At 31.5% G+C, this 18,268-nt stretch overlaps 1 protein-coding gene across 1 annotated transcript; it reads left to right on the forward strand.

Annotated features, from left to right (window-relative positions):
- The first annotated feature begins 3,243 nt into the window (after window positions 1–3,243).
- Window positions 3,244–4,671, forward strand: LOC139856297 (uncharacterized). Its single transcript, XM_071845469.1, has 3 exons — window positions 3,244–3,501; window positions 3,603–3,831; window positions 3,922–4,671. The coding sequence occupies exons 1-3, from the start codon at window positions 3,265–3,267 to the stop codon at window positions 4,362–4,364; spliced, it is 909 nt and encodes a 302-aa protein (XP_071701570.1). The 5' UTR covers window positions 3,244–3,264; the 3' UTR covers window positions 4,365–4,671.
- The last annotated feature ends 13,597 nt before the right edge of the window (window positions 4,672–18,268 follow it).

Genomic DNA, 18,268 nt, shown 5'->3' on the forward strand with positions numbered 1-18,268 from the left:
TATTAATTAATTAATTTAAATATAACAATATATATACAAGTAATATACATATATTATATATAAAATAATAGTTTTTATTACAATGTATTTTACTGTACATATTTATCTATAACAATAAATGTTATATAATAGTTTATTAATGTTCATGTTATTATATATATTATACATATATTTATATATACACATATTTATATATATCTACATATTTACAAGCAATGGTTCGTGAATCATCGGGATTAGTCAAAGGTCAAATGGTTTCATGTAAAATGTTCCAAAAAAAAAAAAAATTTAGAGATTCAACTTTACAGACTTTGCTTATCGTGTCGAAAACATATAAAAATCAAGTTTAAATTTGGTCGGAAATTCCCGGGTCATCACACGATGATCCATATCTCAAGTTTAACTAAAGTATATGAAACAAAAGGACGAATGACATTTAACACTTACTATAAGCAGTTCTGAGAAACTACCTTCACGTGAATTTAGGAACAATGGCGTGTTGCTAGACGCTATCCATTGATTGTATAGTTAGTTGGTGTTGTACCATGCACAAGTGGGAGTTTGTAGGATTTGTGTGCAAGATACAATATACAACTATATGGCTAAATTCATTTGAGCCTTCGGGGTCACACACATATACACCTAGACGTCAAAAGAAATATATATATGATGTATATATATTACTCAAGTAACAAAATAAATTGTAGTTTGTGAATTAATTAATTAATTGTTTAATTAATTAACTAACAAAATTAATCAAACAAATGCCAATTATTTGATAACCACTAGAAGAAGAAAAATATAATTGAAAACATTATTAATTTGGCAATATGTCTTTGGCTACTAAATATGCTACTAACTATTGGAGTTGGCAGTTAACTTTTAAGTTTTATTTATAATAAACAAAATATTATATACACAAGTAAGAGATGGTGGGCTAAGAGGTACTGCAAAATAAAACTCAAAAGAAACTTTAGTTTGAAGGTGTACGTACATACCAATTCAATCAAAGTTCTCTGTTTGTTTTCTAATTCAATCAAAGTTCTTTTTCTTTGAAAACAAACTACAATTGTTTTTGTTTCTTTTGTTTTCCATAAGAGAAATACATATACGAGAGTATTAATTTTGTTGTATTAATATAATTTGATTATATTAATACGTTACTTGGAGTTTGGACTAGCATCCATTGACGATCATTTGAAGTGTAGTGTGGACTATCCAAAGAGACGGTCATACTTTTGATCGTAAGTTTCTCTTCATCAACCGAGTTCTACAAGAAAGGTATAACGTTTACTCACTTTGTGAATTTATATATTTTGACAAATATTAGTGGTGTAATTGGATCTTGTTGGAACCGTCAATCGTGTGCATGTTTTGTAATATAGAATATATTTACTTTTAACTGTCCGTTGCGTTAATCTGATGAAAAGTACACATGGTTATCCATCACGATATATATTAGATCCGCCTCTACTTGTAACTAAAAATTAAATGTTGCAATCATACACTCGTGATTGAATGATCAACTGAATAGTCCCCACATCCATATTATTCTTATATACGGAGTACTAGTTTATATATAAATTCTTGATTCTTAATTACATTACATAACTATTACGAAGTATACAATATGTAATGCCAAATGAATATTCAAGAAAAACAACCAGTCCGTAGAAAACAGGATACCGTATGAAGCAGCTAGGGTGAGCCCCACACACATTACCCAGTCTGGTTTCCGCGAAATATTAGAATAATAAATCAAGTGGGCATTATTATAAAAAATAAAAAATTGATATTGATAACTTTGAATACTAGTGCAATGGTTAATTACAATATTCGAACATGTTGAGTATATCCGAACCAGTCACTCATCTCTTCCGATTGGCTAGTCTGACCTGGATCTAACCTGTTAATCACAATCATAATTTTTATCTTAAATGTATCTTCATTTTTCTCCTTAATTTACTTTTGTCATCTTAAAGTTGTTATCAACACGGTTAATCAAATTATTAACTGCATCATTATTGTCATTACTTAGGAAAACTATTTCTAGAAATATTGATAATCCATAATAGATAATGATATGAAAAAGTTATCAATAATCTCATTAATGATATTTTTTTGAATGACAATATTATTAAGAACAACCACCTCGCTAGCGAGACACTAGGGAGGGGAGCAACCAAAACAATTACAATGACTTAAAAGCCACTAGTACCAACTTACATTATTTTTTTCCTCTACTCATAAACCAATTAAATGATAAACTAAAACGACTCTGGATCCGTTATTGTCTACGAGCATTTTTATTGACTATATATTTGTGGATCACCTAGCTTCAGAATTTTGTTTTTGTTTATATATCTGTGAAAAAAATTGTAGCACATTCAAATTCTTATATTGTTACTAAATCATGCTAAAAAATAATCTGAAAATCTAAATAATGCAATACTATGAATTACGAGAAAAAACTAAACAATGGTTGGCCGCATATCTTTGAAAAACCCATGATATATTAATGTCCTATTAAAATTAGTCGGTTCGTAAAATGACTTAAATTAAATACATAAGTTAATGAAAGATAAATAATCCTAGGATAAAAAAAGAAAAGAAAAGATTGTGATGTTACATTATATAAATATGAAGTAAATAAATGGGCGTAGAAAGCAATCGCTACCAATAATGTGTAATCATAGCAAGTCGACAACCTTTATAATTTTCTATAATAAACACGTTTCTAAACAAAAATCATAACACTTTTTAATAATTAAAGTACCCCTTTTTCTAAACAAAAATCATAACAAGCCGATAAGTTTTGTAACAAAGTTTACACGTCACCAAAATATAAATTAAATAATGACAAACTTCTAAGTTCTAACATCGTTTGGTATTAAGGATTAGAAACACATAATAATAATAATAATAATAATAATAATAATAATAATAATAATAATAATAATAATAATAATAATAATAATGTAGATGTAGAAATAATTAATAATTTAATACGAAATAATAATAAGTACTGTAATACTCTAATCTAAGATGGTAATATAAAGAAAGCAGAAAGCCTTTACTATCGTCATGATCCAACATGGCAAAAACAACATACCTAAGTGTGCACGAAGCGTATAACTCGTCCACGTCATACTGGTGAGCCCCACGCACTCCTTAAAATTTTACTATAAAAGCCACATTATTTCTTTGCAAGTGTGTTCATATTCAACAAACATGTTTCAATCCACAAGTCTTAAACATAAACAAATGGCTCGAGCAACCACAACAATAGCTCATATAAATAATGATAACATAAATTTATCTAACAATTACGAAAATGTAGCCGATATGATCTTCGAGTTCCTTGAAGAAACCGAACTTTCATCGGGTGGTTCGTGCAATTCGGGTGAGAGCTACGATAGTGGCGATTTAGAAGAAGATGAAAATCCAAGTGATCCTGAGGAGAACATATTGTTTTGGGAGTCACAAGAACAACTTCTCAAGGTAAATTTTACTAATTCACAAATCAAAGGGTCATTCATTTAGCAGTATCCTATTAATTGATCAAGGGGCATGTCTATATGAATTTTGTAACATTATTGCAGGACACTCTGTTTAGGACCAGTTCATTCGAGTCGAAAATTAGGCAGGACACTAAAGAGATAGTAAAGGAGATAAAATCCATGACGGTTGGTGGTTGTGATTGTAATAAGACAACGGTTGATGGTTGCCGATTGTGTTTCCAAAAAGAGATCTCTAATCGACTGCGAAAGGCAGGCTATAACGCTGGCATTTGTAAGGCTAAATGGGCTAATCTAAAACAAATTCCAGCAGGTACAAGATTATGACAAAATGTTTTAATTAATTGAATAATTGATCAAATGGTTAAATTGTTACTGATTAATGACGGAAAATATTTATCAGGTGAACACACCTATATAGAAGTAGTGGACACTTCAAATTCTAAAAAAGGAGTTGTAAGAGTGATTATTGAGGTAAATTTTCGAGCTGAATTCGAGATGGTTAAGGCTAGTCAAGAATACAATAGTCTCATAAGCCGGCTACCGGAAATATATGTTGGAAAGACTGAAAGACTTGAATCATTGATCAAGATTTTATGCTTAGCATCAAAAAAGTGTATGAAAGACCAAAAAATGCATATTGCTCCATGGCGAAAGCTCAAATATATGCAAGCGAAATGGCATGGTGTACGCGAGTCTGGACCTGTTTTGTCTCCTGATATGTTGTCGGTCGTTGAGCGTTCGAATCGTTTGTCAAGGCCTATGGTTTCGTTGCTTACCTTTGATTTGGTTGAGAACATAAAAATGTCATCCGGATTACATTCTATGGCCATTAAAGTTTTGTAAGAACTAAGCACTTGGTACTTTGCTAGAGGGATCCTTTAATGAAAAAAAATATGTCAAATATTAAAGTCGGATTATTGAATTTTGTTAGGGTATGTGTATTGTAAGTATGTAGATAGTCATAAGATGTAATATTAGATATTAGATTAGATTATCAAGAATGGTTTAGATATTAGATTAGATTATCAAGAATGTAATATTAGATATTAGATTATCAAGAATGGTTTTGGTAGGTGAGAAAGGGTATTGGTCTTGTTTTGTTTCACTTTAATGTACTACTTTTGGAGTTGATGAGGGATTAATTAAATAAAATAAAGCGTTTGGTAAATATGCTTTTACGTTCTAGATATTTTCTTCTAAATATACTAAGGTGATTTATTGGTTGTCATTAGGATGGCAATGTGTGGAATCACATCCATATTTATTTAACTTTTATCTAATCATATTCATATACATATTAAATTAATTTTAATTCATCGATTCATATCCATGTCCAAAGGATTAAGCGGGTTGATAGATATCCGTTGGATATCAAATGAAATGTTAATATAACGACGTTTTTGTCAATTTAATATAGATTATAACAAATGTAAATATTTAATCTTTATGTTTTTGATTTATTACACGTGTTTTGATTGTAATTTATCGTCGATTGTGAATTTAATTGAGAAAAATACGTTATAATATAAGTAAATATACGTTTAAACAAAAAGTTGTAATTCTTCATTTGTCGCGCTAATACCAAAAAAGAACGACCCACTAGGATTCGGGAATTATCGACCAATTAGTTTAGAATTATCGACCAATTAGTTTAATCGGCTGTCTTTATAAAATATTATCAAAAATTTTGACTAAAAGGCTTCAAAGGGTTATCTCCCCAGTCATCGGTTTCGAGCAAAGTGCATATATTAAAAACCGTTATATTCCCGATGGCGTGTTAATTGCAAACGAGGTACTCCACGATGTCAAGGTAACTAAAACAAAAGGCTTCTTCTTTAAAGTCAATTTCGAGAAGGCGTTTGATAGTATTAGTTGGGACTTTCTTATGGAAATCATGGAGCTAATGGGGTTTGGTCAACGTTGGCGAAAATGGATATACGCATGCCTCTCATTCGCTTCTATCTCAATTTTAGTCAACGGGTCCCCAACAAAAGAATTTTCTTTACAGAAAGGCGTGAGACAAGGGGATCCCATATCCCCGTATCTATTTATCATGGTGGCCGAAGGTTTAAACCACCTAACTAAATTGGCCGCTTCATATAATCGCTTCTCGGGGATTCCTATCGGGCGAGGGGTTGTTCGTGTCACACACTTACAATATGCGGATGACACCTTGTTTTTTTGGCAAATGGAATAGACGCAACGTGCAAAATCTTACTAAAATTCTTAAATGCTTTGAATCGACATCGGGTTTAAAAATAAATTTTCGTAAGAGTTGCGTTTATGGTCTCGGGGTCTCCAAATCTGAAACTGAAAATATGGCGGCTTGGCTAGGATGTGTTAAAGGCACACTCCCAATTGAAATGACCCGTCCTAATCTATCTGGACGAAGTCTTCAACAGTTGGTCCCATTGCGATGTTCTGACCTCTATATGCCATGAACGACTCCATGTAATTAGAGCAAATGCACAGCGGAAGATTTCTTTAATACCTGAGAATAAACATGCTTTAAAGTGTCAACCAAAAGGTTGGTGAGTTCATAGGTTTATCTTAAAACAATAAAATTCATCATTTTGATAGACCACAAGATTTAAATCCTGCATGGTACAAATGGGCCCGAATCCTATACCCACATGTAATGTACATGCGATATCTTTTAAATACAGTACACATTTCTCATGTACGAAATTCATTTTTCATAAATTATAGTAACCGTACACATATTCCGTGCACAAAAATAACATACACATAACCTGTGTATAAAATCATCCTCTCGATACATAACATTCACTTTTTATTGCTTTCATAGCTTGACTTGGTAACCGACCTTAACATATAATGCGCATAATAATATCCCCAGAACAGAACATCTCGTCTGTATAATAATCATATAAACTTCGAAGTACTAAACACCACGCCCACTAGCCCTTCCGTCTAGTGAACATTCTGGGTGGGGGTGTTAAACCCGGTAGCTACCTTTAGGATTCGCGTCAATTAGGCGTGCACTAATTCTCAAAATTAGTGATGTTCCCTAATTCTTAGGTTACCAAGCAATAATAATCAGGGAAAAAATATTCATATCAATTGTGGCAATTATCACGTCCACATAATTCAATAGTGGCAATTATTACGTCCACATAATTCATTCGAGGAATGTTTTGCTTGTGTCTATCTCGTCAAACATTTATAAAAGCATTTCATGTATTCGCAGTTCAAAATGTATTTCAAAAGCATTTAATAAAGCAGTTGTAAAAGTAGCGCATGTATTCTCAGTCCCAAAAATGTAAAGAGTAAAAGGGAATCAAATGAACTCACCTAATGTATTTTGTAGTAAAAATACATATGACTATATTGAACAACTGAACAATGCAGGGTTGGCCTCGGATTCACGAACCTATATCATTTATGTATATATTAACACACATAATTGTAATCAAATAAATTCATATATTATATCTTAATTTATATATCTTATATATTTAATTTGTATGTATCTTTAAAAATGACTAATATTTATATAGTTATATTAATATTTATATATGATTAATATTATATTAAAAATACATCATTTGTTATATATGAATGTTTATATATATATAAAAAAAAAAGAATATGTTTATTATATGTAATATTATTATAAGTGTAATTTTATATGCATAATATTTATTTGTTGTAAAAATAATAATAATGATAATACTAGTAATAAAAATAATGATGATAATAATTTTTGATAATAATAATTCTTATATTCATAATAATAATAGTAATAATAATAATAATAATAATAATAATAATAATAATAATAATAATAATAATAATAATAATAATAATAATAATAATAATAATAATAATAATAATAATAATATTGAAAACTACCTTTAAAGCTTTTTCTAAAAATAAATGCCCGTGCCCGGGCTCGAACTCGTGACCTCCCGCTAAACTGAACACAAACACGACCATTTCTCCATCCGTGTTTCTTGACTTATTTCACGTTTAAATTGTACAAAACCCGAACTTTCGGTTTTTCCCTTTCTTCTTCAATTGAACTGGGCTTGTTTCGGCCCAACAACAATTAAAACATAAAAACAGCCCGATAACAAATTGAAGTGTGGTTGGTGTTTAATAGCATCCCAACAAATACAGTCCATTATCATCATCTTTTATCTTAACCGTCAACATAAACATATTCGTAGATCATCATCCCTTTCATACATTGTCATCTCATCATGTCATGATCAACACCACACATCATCATCAATATTAACATCTTAGCCCAAAATTTATTCGATGGCTCAATCAGCAAAAAAAAATGGGATACGTCCCAAATGAAAAACTGAAACAAACAATCCAAAATTTATTCGGTTCATTTTCTATTCTTCATCATGTTATGCATAAACTAAATAAATATATATAAATGATATCATCTCATGTTATCCTTGCCCCACTGGTCGGCCATTATGTCTTCCATTTGCATAACTTTTTCTCTTAAAGAATTCTATATTAATGCTCAATAATTCTTTATAGTTTCCTCTTTTCTTAACCATAAATGTATAAATAATAAAAACGCAGGCTATCTTAGTCGAATAACTTGGAAACAGAAAAAAGAAAGTATGAAAGAAAATGGTACTGAATAGATGTTCAATCGAAGAGGGGGGTCGTGGTGTTTGCAACAGGAAATAAATTAAACGCAGCAACACGAAATTATAACAGTTGTGTTGGTTGAATCGATTATCAAGAAATAAGTGGGTTTGTGAATATTGGGACAAAACGAGTAGGAGCATGAGTTCTAAGGTGTTCAATTAAATAGAAAGTAGAAGTTGCAGCAGGTGGCGGTGATTATGGATTTTTTTGGTGAAGTGAGTTTAAGATGATTATGGTGTTAGAATAAACAGAAAAACAGAAGTGTAGTAGCAGCAGTTTTTTTGATGTTAGAGAATGGTTGTTTATGGGTTCGTCGGTGGTGATACGATGGTGGTTGAATGTGACAGGAAAACGAAAAAAAAAATACACAATGTGGCGGTAATGGTTGTCGGGTGTTAAAAGGATAGGTGATGGTGGTGGTGTGGCCGGTTGATGGTAGCAAGCAACATAATGGCACCACGAGAGCTTTTGGGTCTCGCTTGCAAGTTGTAAACAACAACGCAGAAGACAGAAAGCAGAAATGAAAATGAAATGGGTTTCTGTTACTAGAATTAAGAGAGAGAGATGTGAGAGAGAGGAGAGATAGTTAGATGATTTGTAGGGTGTTTCTTGTGGTGGTTCCTCAGCCGAACAGCCGAGGAGTGGCAACAGTAGTATGGGAATTCGATAGTGATTGTTGTTGGGTTTCATCGTGTAGTAGTAGGTGATCAACTTGGTGGTTGAGTGGTGTTGTTCTTCGTTTACAAAAGGGAGTGATGATTGTAAACAGGTAACTAAACGGGTAGCGAGAATGTAGTGCATTGATGTTGTTTGACAAATGAACTAGAAAATATTTGAGCAGACCAAATGGTCCTCGGGTTTAACTAAGTGAAGAAACAAAAAGCAAGAAGATAGTGGGTTGATGCTCAACAAAATGGAAAGAATAAGAAAAAGTGGTGTGCCATGCTTTACACATACACATACACACGTACATATATAAATGCAATCATATACATATAAAGTAGCACAGTAAAATCATATAATTAAATCTTAGCAGCCTTTTAATTTGGCTTCTATCTACCGACACCATTCCATGGATTAATATATCGTACTCCGTTGTTGATTTAGTGGAGGATAAAAGTACACTGAAAAATCCCATATTTTTAAATTAATTTTATTTATTTATTTTGGTCATTATCGTATAAAATTCGATCCAAAATTTGTTAAATAAAAAGTACATCAACTGTCCCTCTCATTTATGGGTAAAATATAAAAAGTATTAAAATTTAACAATTAGATCCTAAATGTACTTTTAATAAGCCTATAATTTATATCACTCATTTTCGGATCATCTTTTATTTTAAAATTACTTAAGTTTAAATTTAACTTGCTTAATATCAATCGAAACATCAAAAGAGTATTACAATCATTTAATATTTATTTTTAATATACTTTATTTATATAGAGAGATATATTTTAAATAATAACTATTATAATATCCTACTTTTATTTTATTAATTTTTTTTATAACAACAACATATAATACTTCAAATTATATTTCAAATTATTATTTATATATACATACACACATATCTATTTACAATTAATTGTTCGTGAATCGCCGAGAGCAGTCGAAGGTCAAATGGTTTCCTGTAGACTGTTCCAAAAATTTAAAGACTCATCTTTACAGACTTTGCTTATCGTGTCGGAAACATATAAAGATTAAGTTTAAATTTGATCAAAAATTTCCGGGTCGTCACAGTACCTACCCGTTAAAGAAATTTTGTCCCGAAATTTGAGTGGGGTTGTCACGGATAACAATAAAAATGTTTTCATGACGAGTACAAGTTGAAAATAGAATTTTATCAACATTGAGTATCATGGATAAAATAATTCAATTACTCAAAGCGTACGACTGAAGTTATCACAAAATATTGAGATAGAGATTTAACTTTTGACGTAGTCACTGTTGTATTCTGGAATTCAAGGGATTTAAAGAAAATCTTTGAAATCTATAAGATCTGATTCTTCAGAATTTAAGGAAATTAAGATCTCTATAATTAAATGCGGTCATCTGTCTCGATTGTTACGTCTGGTTTTTCCTATATAAATTAAACTTTTTCCGTTCCCTTATTTTCACCATTCTTATGCTTTCTTCCTTAGTTCATACATCCAAAAGATTATGAAAATGTTTAATCCAGTTCTAATCCTTGACATTTTCCTAATTATCATTTTCGTCGTCCTTCTTTTCAATCTTCCACCAGAAAAATCTGTTTACTTCTACTATTACCTTGGGTGATACTATACCGTGTCTTTATATTGCTATTCGTATTAATATCCACGGTTTGTAACCTCTGTGTTGTTATTGGGCTTTATATTTTCTCTTATATTTTGAAGTTTTTTGCCTTTTTATTATCTTCTCGACATCTAGTAAAGCGAGTAATGGTCCAGAATTCGTAAGTACGGAGTTTCGAATGAACTTAATGTTCTAAACAAGAAAGAACGTAATAGCACGATTTGATTTGTCAAATTACCAGAATCACTGAGAATAGAACTATCAAGAATATATTTTCTTGATATGTTCAGAAGTTAAGTAGAATGAAAGAGTTATGTAACATGGCACGTGATGACGTTATGATCTGTGAATCATCACGTTCCATTAGAAACTCAGCATGACTTACTGTAATATAATCACGTTGATCAAGTGTCATTATATTATACTAACTCATGCATCAGTTCCCAACATTACTTCAATAACATTCATATTTTAAGCTCGAACGTTTACAGAATATAGAAACTAACAGTTTCTATATGATGTAACACTGATAACACTAAGAGATTAATGATTTCAGATAAGAATAGTTATGAAAATATCTTCAGAAATATGGAGGATATTTATAATGAAATATATGATGATATCTTGGACTTTCTAATATCGAAGGATGGTGAAGAAAATTTGTCCACAAGAATTTGGAGTCAGAAGCAAGGTATTTGCTAAAGATTTCATCAGAAACAGAATCATCAGGATTCTTAATGTACAAGTTTAGTCCTTGTGATTTGTCCACGATTTCCTTCCTGGTTAGCTCAATCTGTTTTCCAGTTCCACTTTTCTGAGCTTTTCCAACATACTATTCTTTATCATCAAACTTCCAACGATTAAAGTCATTTACGATTGTCTACAGTTTTTTTTTTGCTGCTTCATTCAGCTTCCTCAAAATTTGGAGTATTGATTCGTAGACTGGGTACTTTTCAGAATTTCAGAATAAAAGATCATAATTCTAAGATATAAATGTTATATGCATACATATATCTGTTGATGTGGAAACATTGCGAGACTCACAATATAGATTTGCTGATTCCCGATAATTGGTATGGCAATTCTTGTTACAAGATGCGGATGAGTACATGATGAGACTTCAATAGATAAATATAGTGATTTGTCGGAGAGATTTAAGCCAAGGAGCAACGAGGTTGCTGGTACGTCTGCTGGTAATATGATGGAATATAAAAGGTTTCCCGGTAACAATAAAAGAGCAAGCATATAATTCAAAGTTATGATATGGTTGTTTCGAACGAAAAGTCGAAGTTGTCTTGCTGGAGCTGTGACAAAATTTGCTACTTTGAAAGGAATTATCAAGTTATTTTGGGTAATAATAACACTAATGAATTAGCACAACTACGTGTTAAATGTTTACTCAGTTTCCGAGAGTTTTTCAGGTGCATAACTATATGCATAAATCTTTCCTTCCGTAGATAAAGTGCGGTAAGTTCATCCTTTCGATTGAGGCATTTTCAAGAATCGGGAAAGGTTTGAACGCAGATTGTAATCGTCAAGATACAAATGAGGTTTAAGATGAAATCAAGTGGCAACTTGAAGAATTGTTTAGTTTCATATGTTATAATCAATATTTTAATTCATTTTAATTGTCCAATGTCGGCAGTCCACAGTTGATAGTCCACAGTTGACAGTCCAATATTTCATATATAGCTTAATATATAATATTCGAATTAATTAATACGTAACGTGACCCGTGTACATGTCTCAGACTCGATCACAACTCAAAGTATATATATTACTATAGAATCAACCTCAACCCTGTATAGCTAACTCCCACATTACTGCATATAGAGTGTCTATGGTTATTCCAAATAATATATATATATATATATATATATATATATATATATATATATATATATATATATATATATATATATATATATACATATATGCGTCGATATGATATTTCAAAACTTTGTATACGTGTTCCGATATTTAAAGTGCGTAAAATAAATAACAGAAATTAAATGACGATAAATAAAATTGCAAGAATATAAATTGCGATAAATAAACTGAGATAAAATAAAATGTAATACGGAATTAACAGTTAGCTAGGAACAATTAGCTAGGATTTTGTTAGCGTGGTTTCTTAACAAAATTTCATATTGTTAGTTAGTCTGTTTCTAATCAATTTTTATTGTGTCCATTATTTCTTCATTATGCCACTTGTTGGATTCTGATAGATCAAAATCCAAATACCAAATTGAATTTGAATGAAAATAGTTATTCTTTGGTGAACGGATACGTATATCGGTGGTTGTAAATAGAATAGTAAATGATCGTTGAATCAAATTCGAAGAATGTACAGTGTAACTTATTAATGTGAAATCTAAATATTCCTCGGGTATTACCTACCCATTAAAATATTTTCACCATTAACAGTTTGTACAAAAGAATTTTTAATTATAATCTTTATGAAAACATATACATATATATTTTCTTCAGATGTAATTATGGATTAAATGAGTTAATATAATATTAATCTCATTTGATTTTCATTTGGAACTAGAATGAATAATCTCCAAAACTTTAGAGATTAAATCTCTAAAACTTTAGAGATTACATAATCGCCGTGAAGAACGAAGATAATTAATGTACAATGATACGTAGAACGATGATCATACTCGAGGTATAGAATGAGATGTTGAGGCATGGATTGTTGATGGTATGGGTGCTATTGTTGGTGGTCCTGTTGATGTCGGTGATGTTGCTGAAGCTGGTAAGTTTTGCACCATATTTTCCAAAACTATTACTCGAGCACGAAGTTCGTTGACTTCTTATATCATTCCGGGATGATTGTCGGTCGGAACGAGCGGATGAATAAGGTTTAGAATTTTAGATAGAATATAATCGTGGCGAGATATTCGGGAAATGAGGGTGAAAATAGTATCTCGAACAGGTTCGCCGGTAAGTGCTTCAGGTTCACCGCCAAGAGGTGAATTTAGTTGATGGAAAGGATCACCTTCTTTTTGTCTTCAATGATTAAATAGGCTACGAACCCATCAGATGAATTAGTTGATTCATTCTGGTGACACTGCTTTCGGAGCATAGGTGAACATCCGTGTCGGAATAGCTGTCGGAATAACTATCGGAATAGCTATCGGAATCTGAGGGTCTCGAACTAGTTGAGGAATTCATCTCGTACGATCAGAGGAAGGATTTTCGATAAGAATGAGATTATAACATGTAGATTAGTACCCTGGAATACATAATTTACATATGCATATATAATATTAAAATCCCATAAGTTACGGAGGAATCTACGAAAGCTGTCAGGCAGAGGTAACAATAACGGATACGCTAAGATATGAATTTATCTATACACTGTCTATGCAATAGAGGCAGTAAGACGTGTCTAGAATTTAAGGATGATAAGCAAGTAATTTTCGACACGAAATGATAAGCAAAACTTTTTACATGCAGACACGGTCGAAGTCCAGACCCACTAATGAATCTAAAAAACTATTAGTTAGACACACTAATGCAAGACCTGGTTCGCTAAGACCACCGCTCTGATACCAACTGAAATGACCCGTCCTAATCTATCTGGACGAAGTCTTCAACAGTTGGTCCCATTGCGATGTTCTGACCTCTATATGCCATGAACGACTCCATGTAATTAGAGCAAATGCACAGCGGAAGATTTCTTTAATACCTGAGAATAAACATGCTTTAAAGTGTCAACCAAAAGGTTGGTGAGTTCATAGGTTTATCTTAAAACAATAAAATTCATCATTTTGATAGACCACAAGATTTAAATCCTGCATGGTACAAATGGGCCCGAATCCTATACCCACCTGTAATGTACATGCGATATCTTTTAAATACAGTACACATTTCTCGTGTACGAAATTCATTTTTCATAAATTATAGTAACCGTACACATATTCCGTGCACAAAAATAACATACACATAACCTGTGTATAAAATCATCCTCTCGATACATAGCATTCACTTTTTATTGCTTTCATAGCTTGACTTGGTAACCGACCTTAACATGTAATGCGCATAATAATATCCCCAGAACAGAACATCTCGTCTGTATAATAATCATATAAACTTCGAAGTACTAAACACCACGCCCACTAGCCCTTCCGTCTAGTGAACATTCTGGGTGGGGGTGTTAAACCCGGTAGCTACCTTTAGGATTCGCGTCAATTAGGCGTGCACTAATTCTCAAAATTAGTGATGTTCCCTAATTCTTAGGTTACCAAGCAATAATAATCAGGGAAAAAATATTCATATCAATTGTGGCAATTATCACGTCCACATAATTCAATAGTGGCAATTATTAAGTCCACATAATTCATTCGAGGAATGTTTTTCTTGTGTCTATCTCGTCAAACATTTATAAAAGCATTTCATGTATTCGCAGTTCAAAATGTATTTCAAAAGCATTTAATAAAGCAGTTGTAAAAGTAGCGCATGTATTCTCAGTCCCAAAAATGTAAAGAGTAAAAGGGAATCAAATGAACTCACCTAATGTATTTTGTAGTAAAAATACATATGACTATATTGAACAACTGAACAATGCAGGGTTGGCCTCGGATTCACGAACCTATATCATTTATGTATATATTAACACACATAATTGTAATCAAATAAATTCATATATTATATCTTAAATTATATATCTTATATATTTAATTTGTATGTATCTTTAAAAATGACTAATATTTATATAGTTATATTAATATTTATATATGATTAATATTATATTAAAAATACATCATTTGTTATATATGAATGTTTATATATATAAAAAAAAAGAATATGTTTATTATATGTAATATTATTATAAGTGTAATTTTATATGCATAATATTTATTTGTTGTAAAAATAATAATAATGATAATACTAGTAATAAAAATAATGATGATAATAATTATGATAATAATTTTTGATAATAATAATTCTTATATTCATAATAATAATAGTAATAATAATAATAATAATAATAATAATAATAATAATAATAATAATAATAATAATAATAATATTGAAAACTACCTTTAAAGCTTTTTCTAAAAATAAATGCCCGTGCCCGGGCTCGAACTCGTGACCTCCCGCTAAACTGAACACAAACACGACCATTTCTCCATCCGTGTTTCTTGACTTATTTCACGTTTAAATTGTACAAAACCCGAACTTTCGGTTTTTCCCTTTCTTCTTCAATTGAACTGGGCTTGTTTCGGCCCAACAACAATTAAAACATAAAAACAGCCCGATAACAAATTGAAGTGTGGTTGGTGTTTAATAGCAGCCCAACAAATACAGTCCATTATCATCATCTTTTATCTTAACCGTCAACATAAACATATTCGCAGATCATCATCCCTTTCATACATCGTCATCTCATCATGTCATGATCAACACCACACATCATCATCAATATTAACATCTTAGCCCAAAATTTATTCGATGGCTCAATCAGCAAAAAAAAAAAAATGGGATACGTCCCAAATGAAAAACTGAAACAAACAATCCAAAATTTATTCGGTTCATTTTCTATTCTTCATCATGTTATGCATAAACTAAATAAATATATATAAATGATATCATCTCATGTTATCCTTGCCCCACTGGTCGGCTATTATGTCTTCCATTTGCATAACTTTTTCTCTTAAAGAATTCTATATTAATGCTCAATAATTCTTTATAGTTTCCTCTTTTGTTAACCATAAATGTATAAATAATAAAAACGCAGGCTATCTTAGTCGAATAACTTGGAAACAGAAAAAAGAAAGTATGAAAGAAAATGGTATTGAATAGCTGTTCAATCGAAGAGGGGGGTCGTGGTGTTTGCAACCGGAAATAAATTAAACGCAGCAACACGAAATTATAACAGTTGTGTTGGTTGAATCGATTATCAAGAAATAAGTGGGTTTGTGAATATTGGGACAAAACGAGTAGGAGCATGAGTTCTAAGGTGTTCAATTAAATAGAAAGTAAAAGTTGCAGCCGGTGGCGGTGATTATGGATTTTTTTTTGGTGAAGTGAGTTTAAGATGATTATGGTGTTAGAATAAACAGAAAAACAGAAGTGTAGTAGCAGCAGTTTTTTTGATGTTAGAGAATGGTTGTTTATGGGTTCGTCGGTGGTGATACGATGGTGGTTGAATGTGACAGGAAAACGAAAAAAAAAATACACAATGTGGCGGTAATGGTTGTCGGGTGTTAAAAGGATAGGTGATGGTGGTGGTGTGGCCGGTTGATGGTAGCAAGCAACATAATGGCACCACGAGAGCTTTTGGGTCTCGCTTGCAAGTTGTAAACAACAACGCAGAAGACAGAAAGCAGAAATGAAAATGAAATGGGTTTCTGTTACTAGAATTAAGAGAGAGAGATGTGAGAGAGAGGAGAGATAGTTAGATGATTTGTAGGGTGTTTCTTGTGGTGGTTCCTCAGCCGAACAGCCGAGGAGTGGCAACAGTAGTATGGGCATTCGATAGTGATTGTTGTTGGGTTTCATCGTGTAGTAGTAGGTGATCAACTTGGTGGTTGAGTGGTGTTGTTCTTCGGTTACAAAAGGGAGTGATGATTGTAAACAGGTAACTAAACGGGTAGCGAGAATGTAGTGCATTGATGTTGTTTGACAAATGAACTAGAAAATATTTGAGCAGACCAAATGGTCCTCGGGTTTAACTAAGTGAAGAAACAAAAAGCAAGAAGATAGTGGGTTGATGCTCAACAAAATGGAAAGAATAAGAAAAAGTGGTGTGCCATGCTTTACACATACACATACACACGTACATATATAAATGCAATCATATACATATAAAGTAGCACAGTAAAATCATATAATTAAATCTTAGCAGCCTTTTAATTTGGCTTCTATCTACCGACACCATTCCACGGATTAATATATCGTACTCCGTTGTTGATTTAGTGGAGGATAAAAGTACACTGAAAATCCCATATTTTTAAATTTTATTTATTTATTTTGGTCATTATCGTATAAAATTCGATCCAAAATTTGTTAAATAAAAAGTACATCAACTGTCCCTCTCATTTATGGGTAAAATATAAAAAGTGTTAAAATTTAACAATTAGATCCTAAATGTACTTTTAATAAGCCTATAATTTATATCACTCATTTTCGGATAATCTTTTATTTTAAAATTGCTTAAGTTTAAATTTAACTTGCTTAATATCAATCGAAACATCAAAAGAGTATTACAATCATTTAATATTTATTTTTAATATACTTTATTTATATAGAGAGATATATTTTAAATAATAACTATTATAATATCCTACTTTTATTTTATTAATTTTTTTTTATAACAACAACATATAATACTTCAAATTATATTTCAAATTATTATTTATATATACATACACACATATCTATTTACAATTAATTGTTCGTGAATCGCCGAGAGCAGTCGAAGGTCAAATGGTTTCCTGTAGACTGTTCCAAAAATTTAAAGACTCATCTTTACAGACTTTCCTTATCGTGTCGGAAACATATAAAGATTAAGTTTAAATTTGATCAAAAATTTCCGGGTCGTCACACCAATCACCTACCTTGGTCTTCCGTTCGGCTCGTCTATGAAACAATCTAAAGCTTGGGACCCGGTTTTCGATAAGTTTGGTAAGCGAGCCACAGATTGGAAAGCTAGATCACTACAATATGGCGGGAGGTTCACTCTAATCAAAGCAGTATTATCTAGTCTACCTCTCTATTTTTTTTTCCATTATATTTATCCCCATCGTGTATTATTGATAAATTGGAGGGTATGAGGCGTCGTTTCTTATGGGGTGGGTCTTCCGAGGTCTCCAAA

The sequence above is a fragment of the Rutidosis leptorrhynchoides genome, chromosome 1 (genome assembly GCF_046630445.1).
Source record: "Rutidosis leptorrhynchoides isolate AG116_Rl617_1_P2 chromosome 1, CSIRO_AGI_Rlap_v1, whole genome shotgun sequence".
NCBI classification, from domain to species: Eukaryota; Viridiplantae; Streptophyta; class Magnoliopsida; order Asterales; family Asteraceae; genus Rutidosis; species Rutidosis leptorrhynchoides.